The sequence below is a fragment of the Homalodisca vitripennis genome, unplaced genomic scaffold (genome assembly GCF_021130785.1).
Source record: "Homalodisca vitripennis isolate AUS2020 unplaced genomic scaffold, UT_GWSS_2.1 ScUCBcl_3993;HRSCAF=9863, whole genome shotgun sequence".
NCBI classification, from domain to species: Eukaryota; Metazoa; Arthropoda; class Insecta; order Hemiptera; family Cicadellidae; genus Homalodisca; species Homalodisca vitripennis.
In genome coordinates this window covers 36,512-53,825 of record NW_025780113.1, presented here as the reverse complement: position 1 = coordinate 53,825, position 17,314 = coordinate 36,512, and the positions used below count along the sequence as shown (strand labels likewise).

Sequence of the window (17,314 nt, the reverse complement as noted above, 5' to 3'; positions counted from 1 at the left end):
CTGACCAAAAACAGTTTGCCACAACAGGATTTTTAGCTGCCAGCTCCAGGGTTAAAAATTATGTATCTTTCACTAAAAAGCATAAACATCAGGTGTACTCGACTAATCAGTTCCACAAGCCCCATCATGTTTCATTGTAGCTGCTCCGTAGATCTGTCACCAGATATTACAGAAACCCTGAGTACACGTGTGATCTCTGACCGCAGGCAGGATGCAGAACAGAGTGTTGCGAACGTGCCGCACCTCTTCGTCCTGCTGACGACGCTGTGGCTGTCAGGCAAGCCTGAGGTGACCAGTGCTGCCACTCTCACCATGCGGGCTCTGGTGGAGGAGGTGGTGGGCCCGGCCTCATGTCTACCTCAGCACAGGACCTCGGTCACCAAGGTCATCGTCACGGTACAAGCAGGTCTCAAGTACCAGTACCACGCCTCCTGGACGCACGTGCTACATATCATCGGTGTCATATTCAAGGTAGATGACCAACCTCATTCATTTTAAAATTTTTTATCTATTCAGGATTATTTGATCTTCTAACGCAGGTTATTCTTATAATTTTATCCACTTCCTTTATTCAGTTTTAATTCCAGTTTATGATGAATTTTGTTTCACTCTAGCATGAATACGCTAATCTGCAGTCTACATTTACCTCTGTTAGTATACTATATATATATATATATAGAACAAGAGTTGAACAAATGGGCAAAAGTGGCGAAGAAATATGGTTTAGAGATGAACATCCAAAAATGTAAAGTAATGAAAATAGAGAGAAGGGAAGGAAATAACAAAGACGTGTTAGTTGAAGGAAAAAGACTTGAAAAGGTGAAGGAATTCTGTTATTTAGGAAGTATCATAATAGATAGGGGCACAATAAGAGAAGAGATAGGAAACAGAATATGGAAGAGTGGAAAGTTTTTCAATATGGTGAAGAAGATTGTGTGGAGTTGGAACATTGGGAAAGAATCAAAAGTATTGATGTATAAATCTTATTTCCAACCAATTTTATTATATGGAGCAGAGACGTGGACGTGGACTAAAAATGATTTAAGCAGATTGCAAGCTGCAGAAATGAGATTTTTAAGAGGGATAGAGAAGGACTACAAGAAGAGATAGAATAAGGAACGAAATAACCAGAGAAAGATTGAAGGTAGTTTCACTGCAAGAGACAATGGAAGGAAGAAGAATACAGTGGATGGGGCATGTGAAGAGGATGGAAGATAATAGAATGCCTAGAATAGCACTGGAGAAGGAGGAAGGAGGAAGAAGACCAAGAGGAAGACCGAGAGGAAGATGGGAGGACCAAGTGTGGAAAGACATAGAGAGAAGGGGACTACAGAAAATACAGGTGGAGGAAGAGGAGACCTGGAATGATAGACAAAAGTGGAGGAGGCTGTGTACGACGACCCGTGATAACGGAAACGTCTGATGATGATGATGATGATGACGATGATGAGTATACTATATAATTAATTACTGTTGAATTACAAGTTGTAGAAGTTTGCTCTGTTTTGATATTCAATTATGAGTAATTTGATTTGAAATTGTTAATAAAACCATTCACATTAATAGCAGACTTGACTCCATAGCTACATTTTGTGTAGAAAACTCGGTTGCTCCACCGTTCTTTGAGATCGTGTCTAATACATGATAGTGACCTCAATAATTGTTGACCTAATGAGACTATGAGAATACCACTTCACCTAGATTACATTATATTTTGTAGTCTGGGTGTCTCTGATATTGAAATGATGTAAAGAACTCATTTTGAGCTTCTTTGTCGCTGACATTTTTTTGGATCTCTTCAGGCGAACATGACTCCAGATTTCAGGGGTCAGGTTTGTGACAGCATCAGTTTCCAGAAGCTGCACTAAGAGGAAGGTGAACCGTTTCTAAACATGACAGTCACGTTGAATCAACCTTTTCCACCATAGCTACGTTACACGTCATCAACTTATAACTTGGGTATAATCAAGTTTGGTTCAACCTAGTCGACATCATTGTCAAATAATTAATGATACAAATTTTTATTTGTTTGTGGACTGAAAAATGTCTATAGTGGAGATTCGATAGTCATATTTATCTGGTTAAATGTTGATTTGAAAATCGATCTTATGACCTATTGTAACTTACTTCCATATCAGATTTGAATTGTTAATACTGACAGCCAAGGGTTATTATTACTGGATAGGAAAACCATTGTGCTTACCTTAAAAACTTCCTTCTAGGGTCTACTGATTTGAAAGAAACACACACAAACACATCAGACTGGCATGCTCTCTACTAGTAGTTGAGAAAAGGTTGCAGTGCAATTGAAAGTGTTTAAATATGTGTTTTTTTTTTCGTGTCTATGCGTTTCTTTCAAATAAGTGTACCCTAGAAGGAAGTTTTCAATAGCATAGAGTCTTCTTCTAAAGGTCAACATATTGCCATGCACTTAAGCCTCAAGGACCGTTTCGCACCCTGGAAGTATATACAATGAAGCGTAGCAGTTTATGCTTTTAGCAGTTTAACAAACCACTGAAAACAATCAACCAGGTCTTCCTAAGGAAATTCACCACCCTTGTCCAGACTACCAAAGATGGCGTAGTGCTCCCTTGCTATTGTAGGACAGTCAAAGAGCAGATGTTCAGCAGTTTCCTCCTGTCTGCCACACATTCTACAGAGAGGATCCTCCCGAAGAATGCTGATTCTATGAAAATACTTCCTCCGGTTACCATGTTCCGTAATGAGACCCATAACCCAAAAAGACACCGATGTACTTAAGAAGAGAAGATCAGGCACCCTAGGAGAAGGTGACTGTAGGATCATTCTGCTCATTCTTAGACCCAGATGCAGTCTCCACCTTCTCTCATGTTCAGCATGAACCCACTTCGAGACAGTCCCAAAGGATTGACACCTAGAAATACCGCAGAGTGGTTGGAGTCCCTTCATGTTAGACGTTGAGTCCAAGTTGGCCAGGGCATCAGCTCTTTCGTTCCCAGAGATCTCATGATGAGGAACCCAGCAAACAGTCGTATTGTTGATTCTGCAGAAGGAAGAAACGACTTTATGGCAATCCCAGACAAGTTTGGAACTGAACCAGACTGATTGGACTGTTTAACATGTCTGATGTGTGTGTGTGTAGGCTTGTGGGGAGAACTGCCTGGAGACACTGATTCCGTGTCTGGAGGCTCTGGCAGATCTTAGAGACTCTCATCAGTTCTGCTTCACCAGTGAGCTCGACTTCGCCGTGGGTCAGGCAGTTCGCTCCATGGGACCTGAAGCCGTCATCAAGGCCATACCTCTGCAGGTACGCTCTGCAAGAGCTCATATTTTTAATCAAGTCTCCTAGTTATTAATAATTTTTTTAATAAACCAAATCATTTTATTGTCAGTGTTATTTTATAACAAAGGTAAACACTCTTAATACTGACTTATGGAACTTACTGGCTTAATTTTAATTAAATTTAAATCACTTAATTGGATTTAACAGGTTATAAATTAGCTATATTAGTTTTTTCTTTATATTCCTTTTTATATTCAATTAATTGATTTATTCAAATTAAAATATTTATTGAACATGACAGTTGTACAGGCTGTTACAAAAGTGCCCACAAGCCTGTGCATCGTCGTAGTACTTTGTGTCCTAATCCTCAAGTACACAAAACATCACATTACATAAAACGGTTTAAAAATGATAAAATATTTTCACTGATACTTGATAGTTTGTTGTTAGTGATTTAACACTTTGTACCCTGGGCCCTTAATACATGTTTCGGCGTGTCTCCCTGGGAGTTTTATGATGCTTTTAAAAATACTCATACTATATATCTTTTTAAAGAAGAGATACATACTTTTTTAAATGTATACAAATATAAAGTTTATTTTCAAAATAAAATTATTACATACTATTGTATGTTATGTAAAAAATACAAAAAAAGTATTTTCTACATAGCTTGTTAGTTCAGGTAGTTCGCCTTAGTATGGTAATTTTTAAAGCACAATGGTCTGAATCAATATTTGGTTCCAGGTGTGTATCAAAATCATCATCACTTTCCGACTCGGAGTCAAACAAAAGATCGTGAATTGCATCACTTTTGATTTCATCACCCATATTATTTAAACTCGAAAATAATAAGTAAAGAATATAAAAGAAAATCAACGGAAAGTCGAGAAGAAAGAACAAAGCGAGTGTAGATACAAAACAAAACACACGGATAACCTCACATTGTTTGCATTTGCCTTTACTTCATTCAGTAAGAAACTAAGGTTCTGATTATTTACAAACAGTTAAATTCACATTTATAATACATTATAATAACATTTGCTTCAGTATTTGTCGGCAAGATTTGTAGAAAACTTAGTAAGACATCACTAAGACTCACAACAACACACAACTTGAAACACTTCAAAACAAACTGACAGTACCGACGATTAGCCGCGGCGCCTACGATCAGCTGTGTAGACTCGCTTGTAGTACGACGATAAATATACGTATTTCATTACTAAAACGTGACCCAGGGATCTCAAAACCAACAAATACGAACTTAGACAACCAATGAACATAATCAAAATGTTTGAATCCAAAAATAAGATGACTGAGCTAAATAATACAATTAAATAACACGGCTCGACCTATACTCGGACTCAGGGTACAAAGTGTTAATAGATTTTGTTTCTTATTCAGTGTAAATAATTTGTTTTAAAAAGATTGCTGTAATGCATGTATTTTTAAGAACTAACTAAAAAATTAAGTGCAAGTTACGGTTATGTTTACACATTTTGATTCAGTATTTACAAGTTTGTAATGAAAAGAGCTAAGAACAAATTACCCATCAATTTAGTAGGGGGAAAACCTATGTAATATTTTGTTACAATCGCACCTGCCTAAGGCTGGTCCTTGTGTTACTTTCTGTATGTACATTTCTGTTTCACTCTTTATTTATGACATTAGAGCTTTAGATGAAAATAATAATGATGAATCATTTTAATTCCCCAAAATAACAAACTGAATATTACAACCAAATATTAATGCCAGTGCTTAAACATAAATAACACTATGACATAAATTATTTACAATAGCACCAAACAAAAAATACACAAAACATTTTATTCTACTTATTTTATTTCCAATTGGTATGTGTGCCTTAGAGTAATAAAATATAAAAAGTATGTTAAATCCTTTTAGGTTTTTCTCTCTTTCTTTGATACTAATAATTAGGCCAACAAATTTTACACAATAAGGGAAATGTAGGTTCCCCATAAGACTGTGCCTGTGTTGGGGGATACTGTATTCAAAAAGAGTCAAAAATAAAAATATCAGAAACAAGCAAGAATTACATAATAAAAATGAGTTATTGTAGCTTATGTAGTAAATAATGTACTATTACATTTCAAAGTTCAAATTTAGTATAATTATCGTGCTGTATTAAATAAAAGGATTTATGCATTATTTACAATGAAAATATTAGGCTTAAAACATGTGACCTTAAATATTATAAACAAGTATTTTATAATGCTCTAACGTGTCTATTTAAATATTATTTTAACATAGCAGACTAGACAAACCATACTCTAATTTATCATCTTAAAACATATACTCAATATCATCTTGACCGATCAACCATACTCTAATTTGTTTAGAAAATAGATTTATGTTCCTACTATTTTTGACCAAGTCTGGCAATAAATTATATGTCCTCGGAGCTGTAATAGAAAAGAATTTGGTAAAATGTGATATTTAAGACTATAAGTTTTCATATTTTTAATCTAATGAAAATAAAGTAAGTTTACAAGGAAGAAAAATAAATATGTATTCAAGATCAATAAAAATATTTGTAATGTTGATGGTGATTGATTGAGGTTTCCAGGAAGAAAAAATAATGTGTGTGTGTGTGTGTTTAGTTGAAAGGAAGTGCGGATTCTGCCCAGGAGTTCAAGCGTTCATGGATCCTACCGATATTGAAGGAGAATATCCAGAAGTCAACACTGAAATGTTTTATTGACAATTGCATGCCACTGGCTGTGTTTTGCAAGTAAGTACTGTCAACAGATGTAACATCCTCTAGCTTTAACTCTTTTAGGAATTAGTATTCACCAGCATGCAAGGAAGTAAGATTAATAAGAATGAAACTGGGAGTGAAGTGAAAGAAACAGGATTTTTCCGGACATTGCCTTTGTTCAATGATACAAAATATCAGTAACACTACGTTTCGAGATCTGCAATCTGATCTCTTCAGGTAAATAACTAACCTAACACATAATTACAAACTAGGTTAAAATAAACAAATCATACCAAAGCGTTGTGACACGTCTAAATCAGGAATCACAACCACCATGATGTTTGTCAACTTCACTAACTCTAAAACATGCACTTAATAAAAAACTATACACAACACTAATCATTAAAACTGAACTACAGAATACAGGTCACAATAGGTCTGCATTCGCCGACCAACCACCCACAACTGACTAGAGGCCAATAGCAACTGGTGATCGTCACAGCAGAAACAAGATGGCGGCAAAAAAAACTGAAGAGAACAGGAGTGGGCCTTTTTTATTATTGGTTCATGCTAGATGAACTTTTTAAAACCATACTAATACTCCGCATCGGTTTATTACAAATATCTAATCTGTTTGATGCCTTTGGTTTTCTTTTTAGTTCATTTTTCAGAATTGGCAACCAAAATGGCCTAGTCTCGACTGATGGTTGACTGATTGGTTAGTCTGCCAATTTAATGTATGTAGACTCGATTAATTCTCTTTTAAAGAAATGTGGTTCCTGATGTATTATGTTGGCTTCATCCCAATTCATATAATGGCTTTCGGACCAACAATAGTGTGCAATTTCTTTTTTTTTCTGTGAGACCCTTTCTCGTGTTTTCTTTGTGTTCTTTTTATCCATACGTTTAACGGTCTTTTCATCATGATTAGTGTTGTGTTTAGTTTTTTATTAAGTGCATGTTTTAGAGTTAGTGAAGTTGACACATAACATGGTGGTTGTGATTCCTGACTTACGTGTGTCACAACGCCATGGTATGATTTGTTTATTTTAACATAGTTTGTAGTTATGTGTTAGGTTAGTTATTTACCTGAAGAAGAGTTCAGATTGTAGATCTCAAAACGTAGTGTTACTGATTTTGTTGTATTACTGAACAATGGGAAATGTACGGAAAAATCCAGTTTCTTTCACAATCCTTCCATCGTCAAAAATAAACTTCAAACAAAGGAATTAAGTTTTATCCTTTTTTATTAACAGATTGACTGGTTTACAAAGTAAATCAATTAAATGTAAAGTGTGTAATTTTTGTTACAAGTGGCACAGAATAAAAAGAAATAAATACCTTGTATTATATCACAGTGAAATAATGTTATAAGCACCAAATAATAGATTCCAAAAAAATATTTTTGTTAATATTGTTGCAGATATTTTGTACAGTCCAAAACATATTTATTAAACAAAAAGCATAAGCATGCTGTACATGCTAGTTACAATGAAGTGCTAACCAATTAGCAAAAGCAGTCAACAACTTTGACAGAGCATTGCACAATTAGAGGATTGCAAAGTTGAATTGGCAATGTGTATAAGCCACATTGTTGTGACGGCTTGATCACCACTCCACACTCTCCACTAATCAGCCTCATTAAAACTCTTGTTATTGTTCAATTCAAATAAAACAACGGCTGGTTTAAATTATATAAATAACCATGCAAGTATGTATTTACTCTTTTGAGCCAAACAAATAACGTATTGGTTTAGTATGTTGCTATTAACATTCATTTCTTTGAAATACAGTACTCAAGTACACTCTTCAAAGGTTAAACATTAATTTTGTGTTTTTATGAACTCAGTTTTTGGTTGAAATCTAAATTGGTCTTATCCTGCCTCCTGAATATACTTAAAATTTGTTATATAGTCTAAAATTATTTTCACTAAAATGGTGTATACAATATTATTGCTGTATTTGTTTCACTTTATGATATAATTTGTTTTGTGTATATATATACACATAAATTGCCATTTATACATTTTAATATAAATAAAAGTCATTTGACAGGTATTTGGTCTTCCGATCATATGTTAGTTTGCTTATTTAAACCCATATGTGACAGATACGGCCAAATACAAAATAATTGAATCGGAAAAAGTAAGCGCTCTGTGGTGCAATGGTAGCACATTCACCCGGCAAGTGAGAGATCCGGGTTCGACTCCCGGCGGAGCAAGTATTTTTTGCGATTCAATGTTTATTGAAATTAAATAAGGCAATTGCCATTTATACAATGTAATATATATACCAAATTATGTGTGTGTGTTTTGTATATGATATATATATATATATCACAACGAAAACAGATAAGGTTGTATGTTCTTATTGTATATTATATATGTACTTCAGTTATATAAATACAAAAATGCTCAATTATAAACATTAATTAGACTTCTCTATACAAATGTCCTTTAATATTTTGGCATTTGCCGTTTTCTAAAAAGGTATAGTAAAAAATAATACAAACAAATAACAAATAAACAAACAAAATTAACATACGTAAATATAAATTTACATAAATAAACAGAAATTTTTGAACATGTGATTAACAGCTAAGAGAAATATCATGAACAGAGAAAAAATTTAGAAAGAATTAATACATAATGAATACAATTTATCAATTCATCTTTTATTTAGACCAAAGGGTACTTTTGATTTTAATATTAACTGATTCCTGGTGCCTGTTCTAAATTTTCTAAGTAAATTTTGTTTCCATATTCGGATACTTTGCAAATACCTTTCAATGAATAACATTGTTCAAAATTTTGTTGATGGCCTAATGCATGTTGGGAAACAAATTTTTCATCGTGTTTTTTAGACGTACAACGATGATTATTTATTTTATTCTTTTGTGTAATGGGTTTATTGTTGGCCTGATAATCAATTTCTGTTTATTTATCTAAATTTCTATTTACTTATGTTAATTTTGTTTGTTTGCTGTATTATTTTGTACCGAATTTACAATACACATGAGGCTAGGTACCGCTGAGGTCTTAGTAATGAATACTCAAAATTCGAAGTTTACGTATATGTTTAATATTGGCAAATAAACATAAAAGCACCACTTCTAGTTGGTAAAATAAAATAAAGTACTGCCACGTTGTTGCCAAATAGAGTATGAATGAACTAAAATATGATACCACGGGATGGGCCTAAATATTCTAATGTTCTATGGATTGTACCTTTGAAATTAATAATAATTATTAAAACTTTAAAAAATAACTTCCCTTTACTATGAACTGATCTCACAAACGCGGGTGTCAGCATTCTTGGCTCTACAATGCAGCTGTAGACGGAAAAGGGGAAGTAGACTGGAAGTCTAAAACATGAAGTAATTGGGCTTGAACTCAAGAAGTGAGCTCGAAGAGCGAACTGCAACTCGCCTAAAACAAAATCACGACGGTATTAACCATTTATCAAGACAACTTATAATCACGCCCATCCGAAGGTATCTTCGCCTTGATGTGGCGGGTGGGCTTGCGTGCTCCAACGACCTCAAGAGCTTATACCGGCTGGTAGCGTAGCTACTGGATGTGAGATGGGGTTAAAAAACAGAAATGGAGAGTTGGTGACAGAAAGTACAAAAGTTATAGAAAGATGGAGAGAGTACTTTTGCGAGCTAACTAAATGTAGAGGACCAAACTAGGGACGAAGAGCAAGTTGGTGAATACTATCATGTTCAACCAAATATAGAACCACCAACCATAGAAGAAGTAAAGGATGCAGTCAAAAGCGCTAAAGGACTAACAAAGCTCCTGGGAAGGATGAAATAACAGCAGAATTCTTGAAGAAAGGAGGAGAAATAATAGTGAAAAATCTATGGAAACTAATACTTCGTATTTGGGAGAAAGAAGAAATGCCAGCTGAATGGCAAGAAGAAGCAATAATAATACCTATACACAAGAAGGGTGAAAAAGAAGAGTGTGGTAACTACAGAGGCATCTCACTACTCAGCATCCCATATAAAGTTATCCAAAATTGTTTTAAACCGACTTGAACATTATACAAATGAAATAATCAGGGAAGAACAGGCAGGGTTCATAAAGGGCAGATCAACCACAAATCAGATTTTCATTTTTAAAGAAATATTAGCTAAATACTGGGAATATAATAAAGAATTTTTTGCCATATTTATTGACTTTCAAAAAGCATACGATAGCATAATCAGAAAGGAGTTGTGGACACACAACTAGATAAATTTGGGCATCCCGAGAGAAAATTAATAAAACTTAGTTAAGATGAGTGTCACAGAGTCAAGAGGCTCAGTAAGAATTAATGGTCGGGACTGTGTACCTTTTGGGATAAACTCAGGAGTCAGGCAAGGAGATGGTCTTTCTCCAATCTTATTTAATATTGCCATGGAAGAAGCACTTCAGAGTGTAGCAGAGATGGATTTAGGGATGGAAGTTGGAGCTAAAACTAAACATCCTGGCTTTTGCAGATGATGTTGTCATATTTGCAGAAAATGTAGATGATTTGAGGTCACTAACTGGACTATTTATGAGTGAGGCAGAGAAAGTGGGGTTGAAGACGAATGATGCAAAAACTAAATATATGCACTTTTAGAAGGAATCAAAATCAAAGAGGAGGACCCCTACAAATTGATGGGCATGTTTTCGAACAAGTGGAGAACTTTAAGTACCTTGGGGTCAACAATATCAAATAAAAACACAGATGAACCAGAGATACAAAATAGGATCAACTCAGCAAATAGATGTGCATATGCATGCAATAGGATACTTTCAACAAATCTCTCTCTCACAAAACTAAAACTAGAATATACAAAACAATTATATGTCCAGTGCTTTTGTACGGATCCGAAACGTGGAGGGCTAAATAAGAAGGATGAGAAAAAGCTTCTAGTTTTCGAGAATAGAATTTTACGTTAAAATTTATGGGCCATCATATGAACAAAGGGGGTATGGAGAAGAAAACATAATAGAGAAATCAGGGAGCTCTACAATAGTACGGATGTAATAGGAGAAATAAAAGTGCAGAAGACTCCGTTGGGCAGGCCATGTTTTGAGAAGAGAAGTGAAAATGCAAACTGAGGAGGGTAATGTACGGTAACCCAGAAGGAAGACGACCCCGTGGGAGACCGAAAGTGAGATGGTGGAACCAGGTGAAGGCTGATATGGAGAAGGTGGGCGCTTCAGAGGAAGATGCGGAGGAGGACCATTCAAGATGGAGGAGCTTTGTTGGTGCGGCTATCACCTGCGATATAAATGGCCCTGGGAGAGTAAGTAAGTAAGTAAGTACTTATAATCACGACAATGTGGTCTCTTCAGAATGACATCGCCACAAATATTATCCAAGTTGATGTGGCAAATAAAACACATTTAAAGTAAGTTCCTTTATAAGTTATAATTTTACTTTACATTACACTCAAATTAGATGTCTTGCATGACAGGGCTAACTTATGATACGAAAATATAAAATTTTACCTACGGACAAGGCGTGCGAGATGTAGCTTTGGTAGCGAGGTTCGGCAGCTACATAGTTCCTGAGAGAAATAATTAGGTGCCCCCTAATATGCGTGCCAGTTAGCTTATGAAACTGCCAAGAACATAGTACCAAGAACATCGGATATAACTTATACTAACCAGTAACAAGTAACTGGGTTGCGAAAATATGTATTATATGAAGTAAAACTAATTAACGGTACAATTTTTATTATACCTTTTTGAAAACGGTAAATGCTGAAATATTGAAGTACCTTTGTACTGAGAAGTCTAACTAATGTTTATTTATATATATAGGATTTTGACAAAATCACCTTGGTTAGCAAAAAAGTTAGCCAGTGAAGATTCAAACATTTTATTATGTACTGCTGAAAACTATAACAATGTTTTTCCATATATTCTTTGAACAGATTCAAGCACTTGAATTTGAAATACGTTTTGCGTAAAAATCTGCTGCCTGTGAATGTAGCCAACAAGTAACAGCGTTTTGAACTTCTTCATCATTGGTAAACTGCTAGAGATGCAAGCCACGGCTTCATGGTCGGGAATAGGTTAAAGTCGTTAGGAGCAAAGTGTCAAGGGCTGTAAGGGGAATGATCAAAAACTTTCTATTTGAACTTTGTTAAAAGTTTCTCCTTCAGTGTGAGGGCGAACTTTTGGAACCCAACGAGCTGAGAACTTGTGGTAGCCTTGTTTCTGTCACTATGTCGTGAGGAAGACTCAAAGAAATTTCAGGAAAATTATTGGAAAGTTTCAACATTGTAGAGTGACGGTTCTCACAAATGTTTTCATTAACCCCGTTGACGAAAAGACATACTGCTCCTTTCTTCATCATGTTTAACTTTTTCATAAAAAACTGCATCCATAGACAGACCACACCTTCTGTTACGATGTTGGGGCTATAAACCGTGCATAATTTTACGATGAATCTTGACTGCTGAGTGATTTTTTTCCGAAAGAAATATTATAACATCAGGCAATTTTCATGGGGGATTTATATTACACCACTTGTGTTATAAGGTTATAAATTAACAGTGCGCCCAATAAAGGTATGATTCTCTGCCTTGCACAGTTAGAAGCTTACTAAAACTGTCACACCGAAGTGAACATGTGAGCGCTGCCTCCACTGCTATGCATAAACGGCAGTGGATCACCCCCGAATGTATGCACAAAATTTAGTGAAATAATTAGACTAAATAATTATTTTCATTACGCTGCAACACTGGTGTGCTAGAGAGGTTTTGTTGTCAGGAACCAGTCGGCGAAGTTGCGCGCAGAGAACAACCAGGTACGTTCTCTCAGCTATGACCTGATGCAGTCCCAGCTGTGGGCTCTACTGCCTAGCTTCTGTACACAGCCGTCCGACATTGCTGTCTCGTTTGCGGTAAGCACCTTATTTCCTAACATTCACATTTAGTTAAATTTTCCACATAAAAATTTAAGTACAGTACACAAAACTTGATAGGTCTGAAAGTACACATTTTTTTTCTGAATTAAAACATTTCAGTTATTTTACTGAAATATTTAAAATTACGATTCAAACCCTTAATGTAGATTAGTGTTGTGCTTAGAGGTGTGTCAATAGTAAAATTATTAAAAGTGGATAAAGAATTGCAGAAAGATGAAAGTCTAAACACTATTAGTTATGAATTTTAATTGATATATTACAATCTTAAGCAGGCTAACGTTTAACATATTTTAACATTATTCCTCTTTTTCTTCACATAGAAGCATTGAATTGAAGCAAGATGGATATTTCTTGCCCATCCACTCACTTTGCTACCCAAAGGGTTTTAGTGTTCAATTCAATGTTACTATGTCAAAAAGAAGAGAAAAAAAATCTTCCAATCTAGTAAAGGTATATCTGCTCTTTGTACCCAATCAAAATTTTCACACTAAAATATTGCCTTTATTAATCAACAAAACAAGTACTGACTGTAATTGATGACATATTGGTGGATTCATATTAACCCGTCTACATGTTTACTTAATCAGTGAAAGTTGTCCTAAATTAAATCAAACTCTTTGTTGCCATTGACTACAACAAGGAACAAACAACAAGGGCATTGTTAATCAAATTAAATGTCTACAAATATATAGCCCAGTGAAGCCGAGTCAGATTACATTAGTATATGCATTTATTTTATCTATTCTTTTGTTTTTTAAGTATATATGAAGCCTAATGTGCGTTGCCATCAAAACTGAACATCCATTTTAATGTCCAGAAATTGAATAGCATGGATTATTCTCAAACCAATAAAAATGTTGCTCTTATATGATTTGTTAGTAACATCTCCAACTATACTTGGAAGTATATTGGAAAAGTCTACGACAATTGATCTGAAATAAATTACCTATTTTGGAGTATAATTTAACGCTAAATAATATTAAAAAGTCTTACATCACAAAGAAATAAATCCATATATTGAAATAAAGAGAAAAATAAAAATATATATACCTAATGAAAAACAGCATTTATGATTCAGTTAATTTGCTACCTAATTTCTGTATAATTAAAAATAACATGGGAAAAGAGCTCACATGGGCCTTAATGGCCTGTGCGTAGACTCGAGTTGAACATTTTAGGATTAGAATTTTATCTTGCAGTGTGTAGATTAGTTTTATAAAATTTTAACTAAAAGAAGTTGTCTGAAGTGGAATAACGTATGGATATGAAGAAGAATTTTGATAATTAGCAATATTTTAGAGAAAGTAAACAAAACAAATAAAAATACTGAGTGAACAAAAGTTAAGTTTAAAAGTTAATAAATATAGGATAATTACTTAGTGAAAACGGATTTTTGTATCTTTAGTGTGGAGAGAAGAGGAGACAATTCCGCCAGTCAGTTGTAGTTAGTCTTATGTCCGTGTGTAGTCAGCGGAGATAAGTGACTCAGCCTCCTCACTGCCGATGAGAATCAACAGTCTGTTGTGTGTACATGCAGGTAATCGCTAAACCACTGGGGAGTCTGCTCAGCAACCAGAAAGACCAGCGGTTGTCTGTGATGTCCGCACTGCGTCATCTGGTGACTTACGCAAGAGATAACAACCGGACCCAGGACGTGTCAGAGCTTGCGAGGTTCGCCAAGAATTACCTGCCTATCCTGTTCAACCTCTACACAACGCCTGTGAAGGGTTCTGATGAGGAGGGCATCAGGCTTGCCACCCTTGAAACAGTTAAGGTAGGAAAAGTTTGAAGTTTATATAATTACAGCTATAGCATATGCAGTGAAATCAAATCACAGAAATATTATAAAATATTTGAGTTTTATATCATTAAGTCATTAACTTTAAGAACTTAAATTCAACAGCTTTATTCAATTAGTATATATATAATACATACAACAAGAGTACATAACAGAAAATACGAGATATATATATTTCCTGTATATATATATATATATACAGGAAATAGAGAAAGTTTAAAATACAATTATTACAGTTGTTAAAAGGTTATAATTAAAACAGTTACAATTGAAATATAATTATTGAGTAATCTACCTCCAAAATCATCACAGGAATTCATTAAAGGAATATATAGCCTTGTTGATGAGAAACTTTTAAAAATTGTATTCTAAACTACTGATTGTAACCTCTGACTTAATTTCAGTAGAAAGATTGTTGTAAAATTTTGATCCCATATACTTCGCTTTTTTAATTTGTAAGGTATGGAGGCTTATTGCTGTATTATTACAATTTCTTGTGAAATGGTTGTGATTAACTCATACCAATTCCAGTTCCTGAAGTTTACTTTTGATTGACGAAATAGTTTCAAAAATATACATCCCATAAACCGTCATAATATTTTCTTGTTCTTCTTTCTTCAAATACTTAACTTTTTTATTGAAACAATACATTTTGGTTTCTTTCATAAACATAAAACATTTGTAGCAGAATAGAAGACATCATTATGGTCATCATCTTTACGGATGGTGAAAAACTGCCTTAAAGTTGAACTGGTCATTGTATTTTTTATTTAATTAAACATAAAAGAGAGTGTGATCCCTTTTTGAGCCTTATTCTGGCCACCCTCATGGGTCACTGGTGGGTGACTTCTAAAAAGTGCTTCAACCACAGACAGGATTTGAACCTGTGCTATCTCTCAACTAAATCCAAATTCCTACGTCGTATACTGCTCAGCCATCTGCACTACATACCACACATGGGGGACATATGGCTCAAAGTAAATGTTTAGGCGTATAGAAATTTGATTAAAATTATATTTTTATAATTATTAATGTAAGTACGGTACATAAGTCATATATTAGTTGAGTTTTTGGTATTTTAGCCTTAACTAGCACAGCTTCTTAACCTCTTGAACAGAGTTAAAAACATTTACTGCAAAATCAGTAACTGTGCAAAACATAGTTTTATGTATAATTTTATTCAGAAAAAGATGCAGCATATTATAACAGAAATAATAAAATTGGGTTTACTTTTATGTTCATGGATGTATGAAGTTATAACTTTTATTTTCTATGAACCATTTTTTTATTTTCTGCAGCCCAGAGAAATAACTAAACGCCTTCAATTTAAAAAATACAAATTATTTGGATTGTTACGCTGCAAGGAAATTTCTACTTATAATACAGAACGAAAAACAATGTAAAACTAAACAGAACAGAGCTGATTCAAACAGCAACAGCTGTAGAGATTGCATCTTTAGTTTTTAGCAGCCAGTAAAATATCAAGGAATCTGCCAATTACAATATAACTCCTATTACTATTTGAATGAAGATTGTTCATAAGATGACATAATTAGTAGATGATGTTTAATGCGTCGCAAATTACGACTCTGTACCAGTTCCAGTCAGGAAAAAATTGTTGTAAATTACGAATCTGCCATTTCCAGAGTTAACTGAATTTAATATTTTCCCTTAGTCTATAGGTCTTTATTTCTTTAAAATTAGTTTTTTTTTAATAAATTCCAGGTGTACTTGTCGGTGTCACCCAGTGAGCTGTGCTCGGAGCTGTTTGATCGTGCTCTTGTAAAGCTAGACACATTGGAGAAAAACGAAAACTTTGTCCGCGAGAGTGTTTTGGATCTGTTGCGATCGTTGGCCGTATACCAGGACATGGACAAGGTGAAGGATCTCTACACACGGACTGTTGCCAGACTCAAGGAAACCACAGACCACAAAGAACAGAAGAAATACTACAGGTAGGATTTAGTCTTGTTGTTACTCTACCTTAAAGTTACATTTTACTACAATTACAGGTTTAGTAATCTTTGTTATTGATCCCGTTAAAAAAGTTTACAATATTAGGTATTCAAGCAAAAAAAATTATTTCTACACATTTTTATGATTTTATTTATTTTTGTTAAAATATTGTACAATATATTTTATGAATTGTTAGAATTCCATCTCATCTCATGTACAAGTATGTTTTTTTTAGATAAGAGTAACTTCACACATTTATCTATTTTTTGTGCATAATTTTGATCAATAATAAAATACTTCAATATATAAAAACAACCTTTTCCATACCTTTGTCATAAAAGATTGCTGCCAGAATTAAAAGTGAGTACAATTTGATGTTTGATGCTGTTGTTGTTGCAAAACGGATCATCAAGATGTCTTTTCTGTTGAAAAAACAATTGGTACTCTCTGGGTGCTAAATTGTGGCTGTTGTGGGGATTATCAATTGTTTGTAGCAAAATGCTTGTAATGAGATCTTGAGTTTTTTTTGCTGCATGTGAACAAAAATGTGCAAAACGTGTTTTTCAATAGATTAAACATTCAATAAAAATATCATAGAGAACAAACACTTCTTGAAACAATAGGAAACTCCATTGTCGTTGATTATTGGGGGTTTTCCACTCTACTC

At 34.3% G+C, this 17,314-nt stretch overlaps 1 protein-coding gene across 1 annotated transcript in view; it reads left to right on the top strand.

The window, feature by feature from the left end:
* Positions 1-206: 206 nt before the first annotated feature.
* LOC124372771 (RRP12-like protein) overlaps positions 207-17,314 on the top strand; it is a gene marked incomplete at its 5' end in the record, with an annotated part of 30,047 nt that continues 12,939 nt past the window's right edge. The window contains 6 exon segments of the mRNA XM_046831183.1: positions 207-471; positions 3,122-3,286; positions 5,881-6,011; positions 12,737-12,869; positions 14,431-14,667; positions 16,417-16,646. Of these exon segments, the coding sequence (XP_046687139.1) occupies positions 207-471; positions 3,122-3,286; positions 5,881-6,011; positions 12,737-12,869; positions 14,431-14,667; positions 16,417-16,646 (1,161 nt within the window).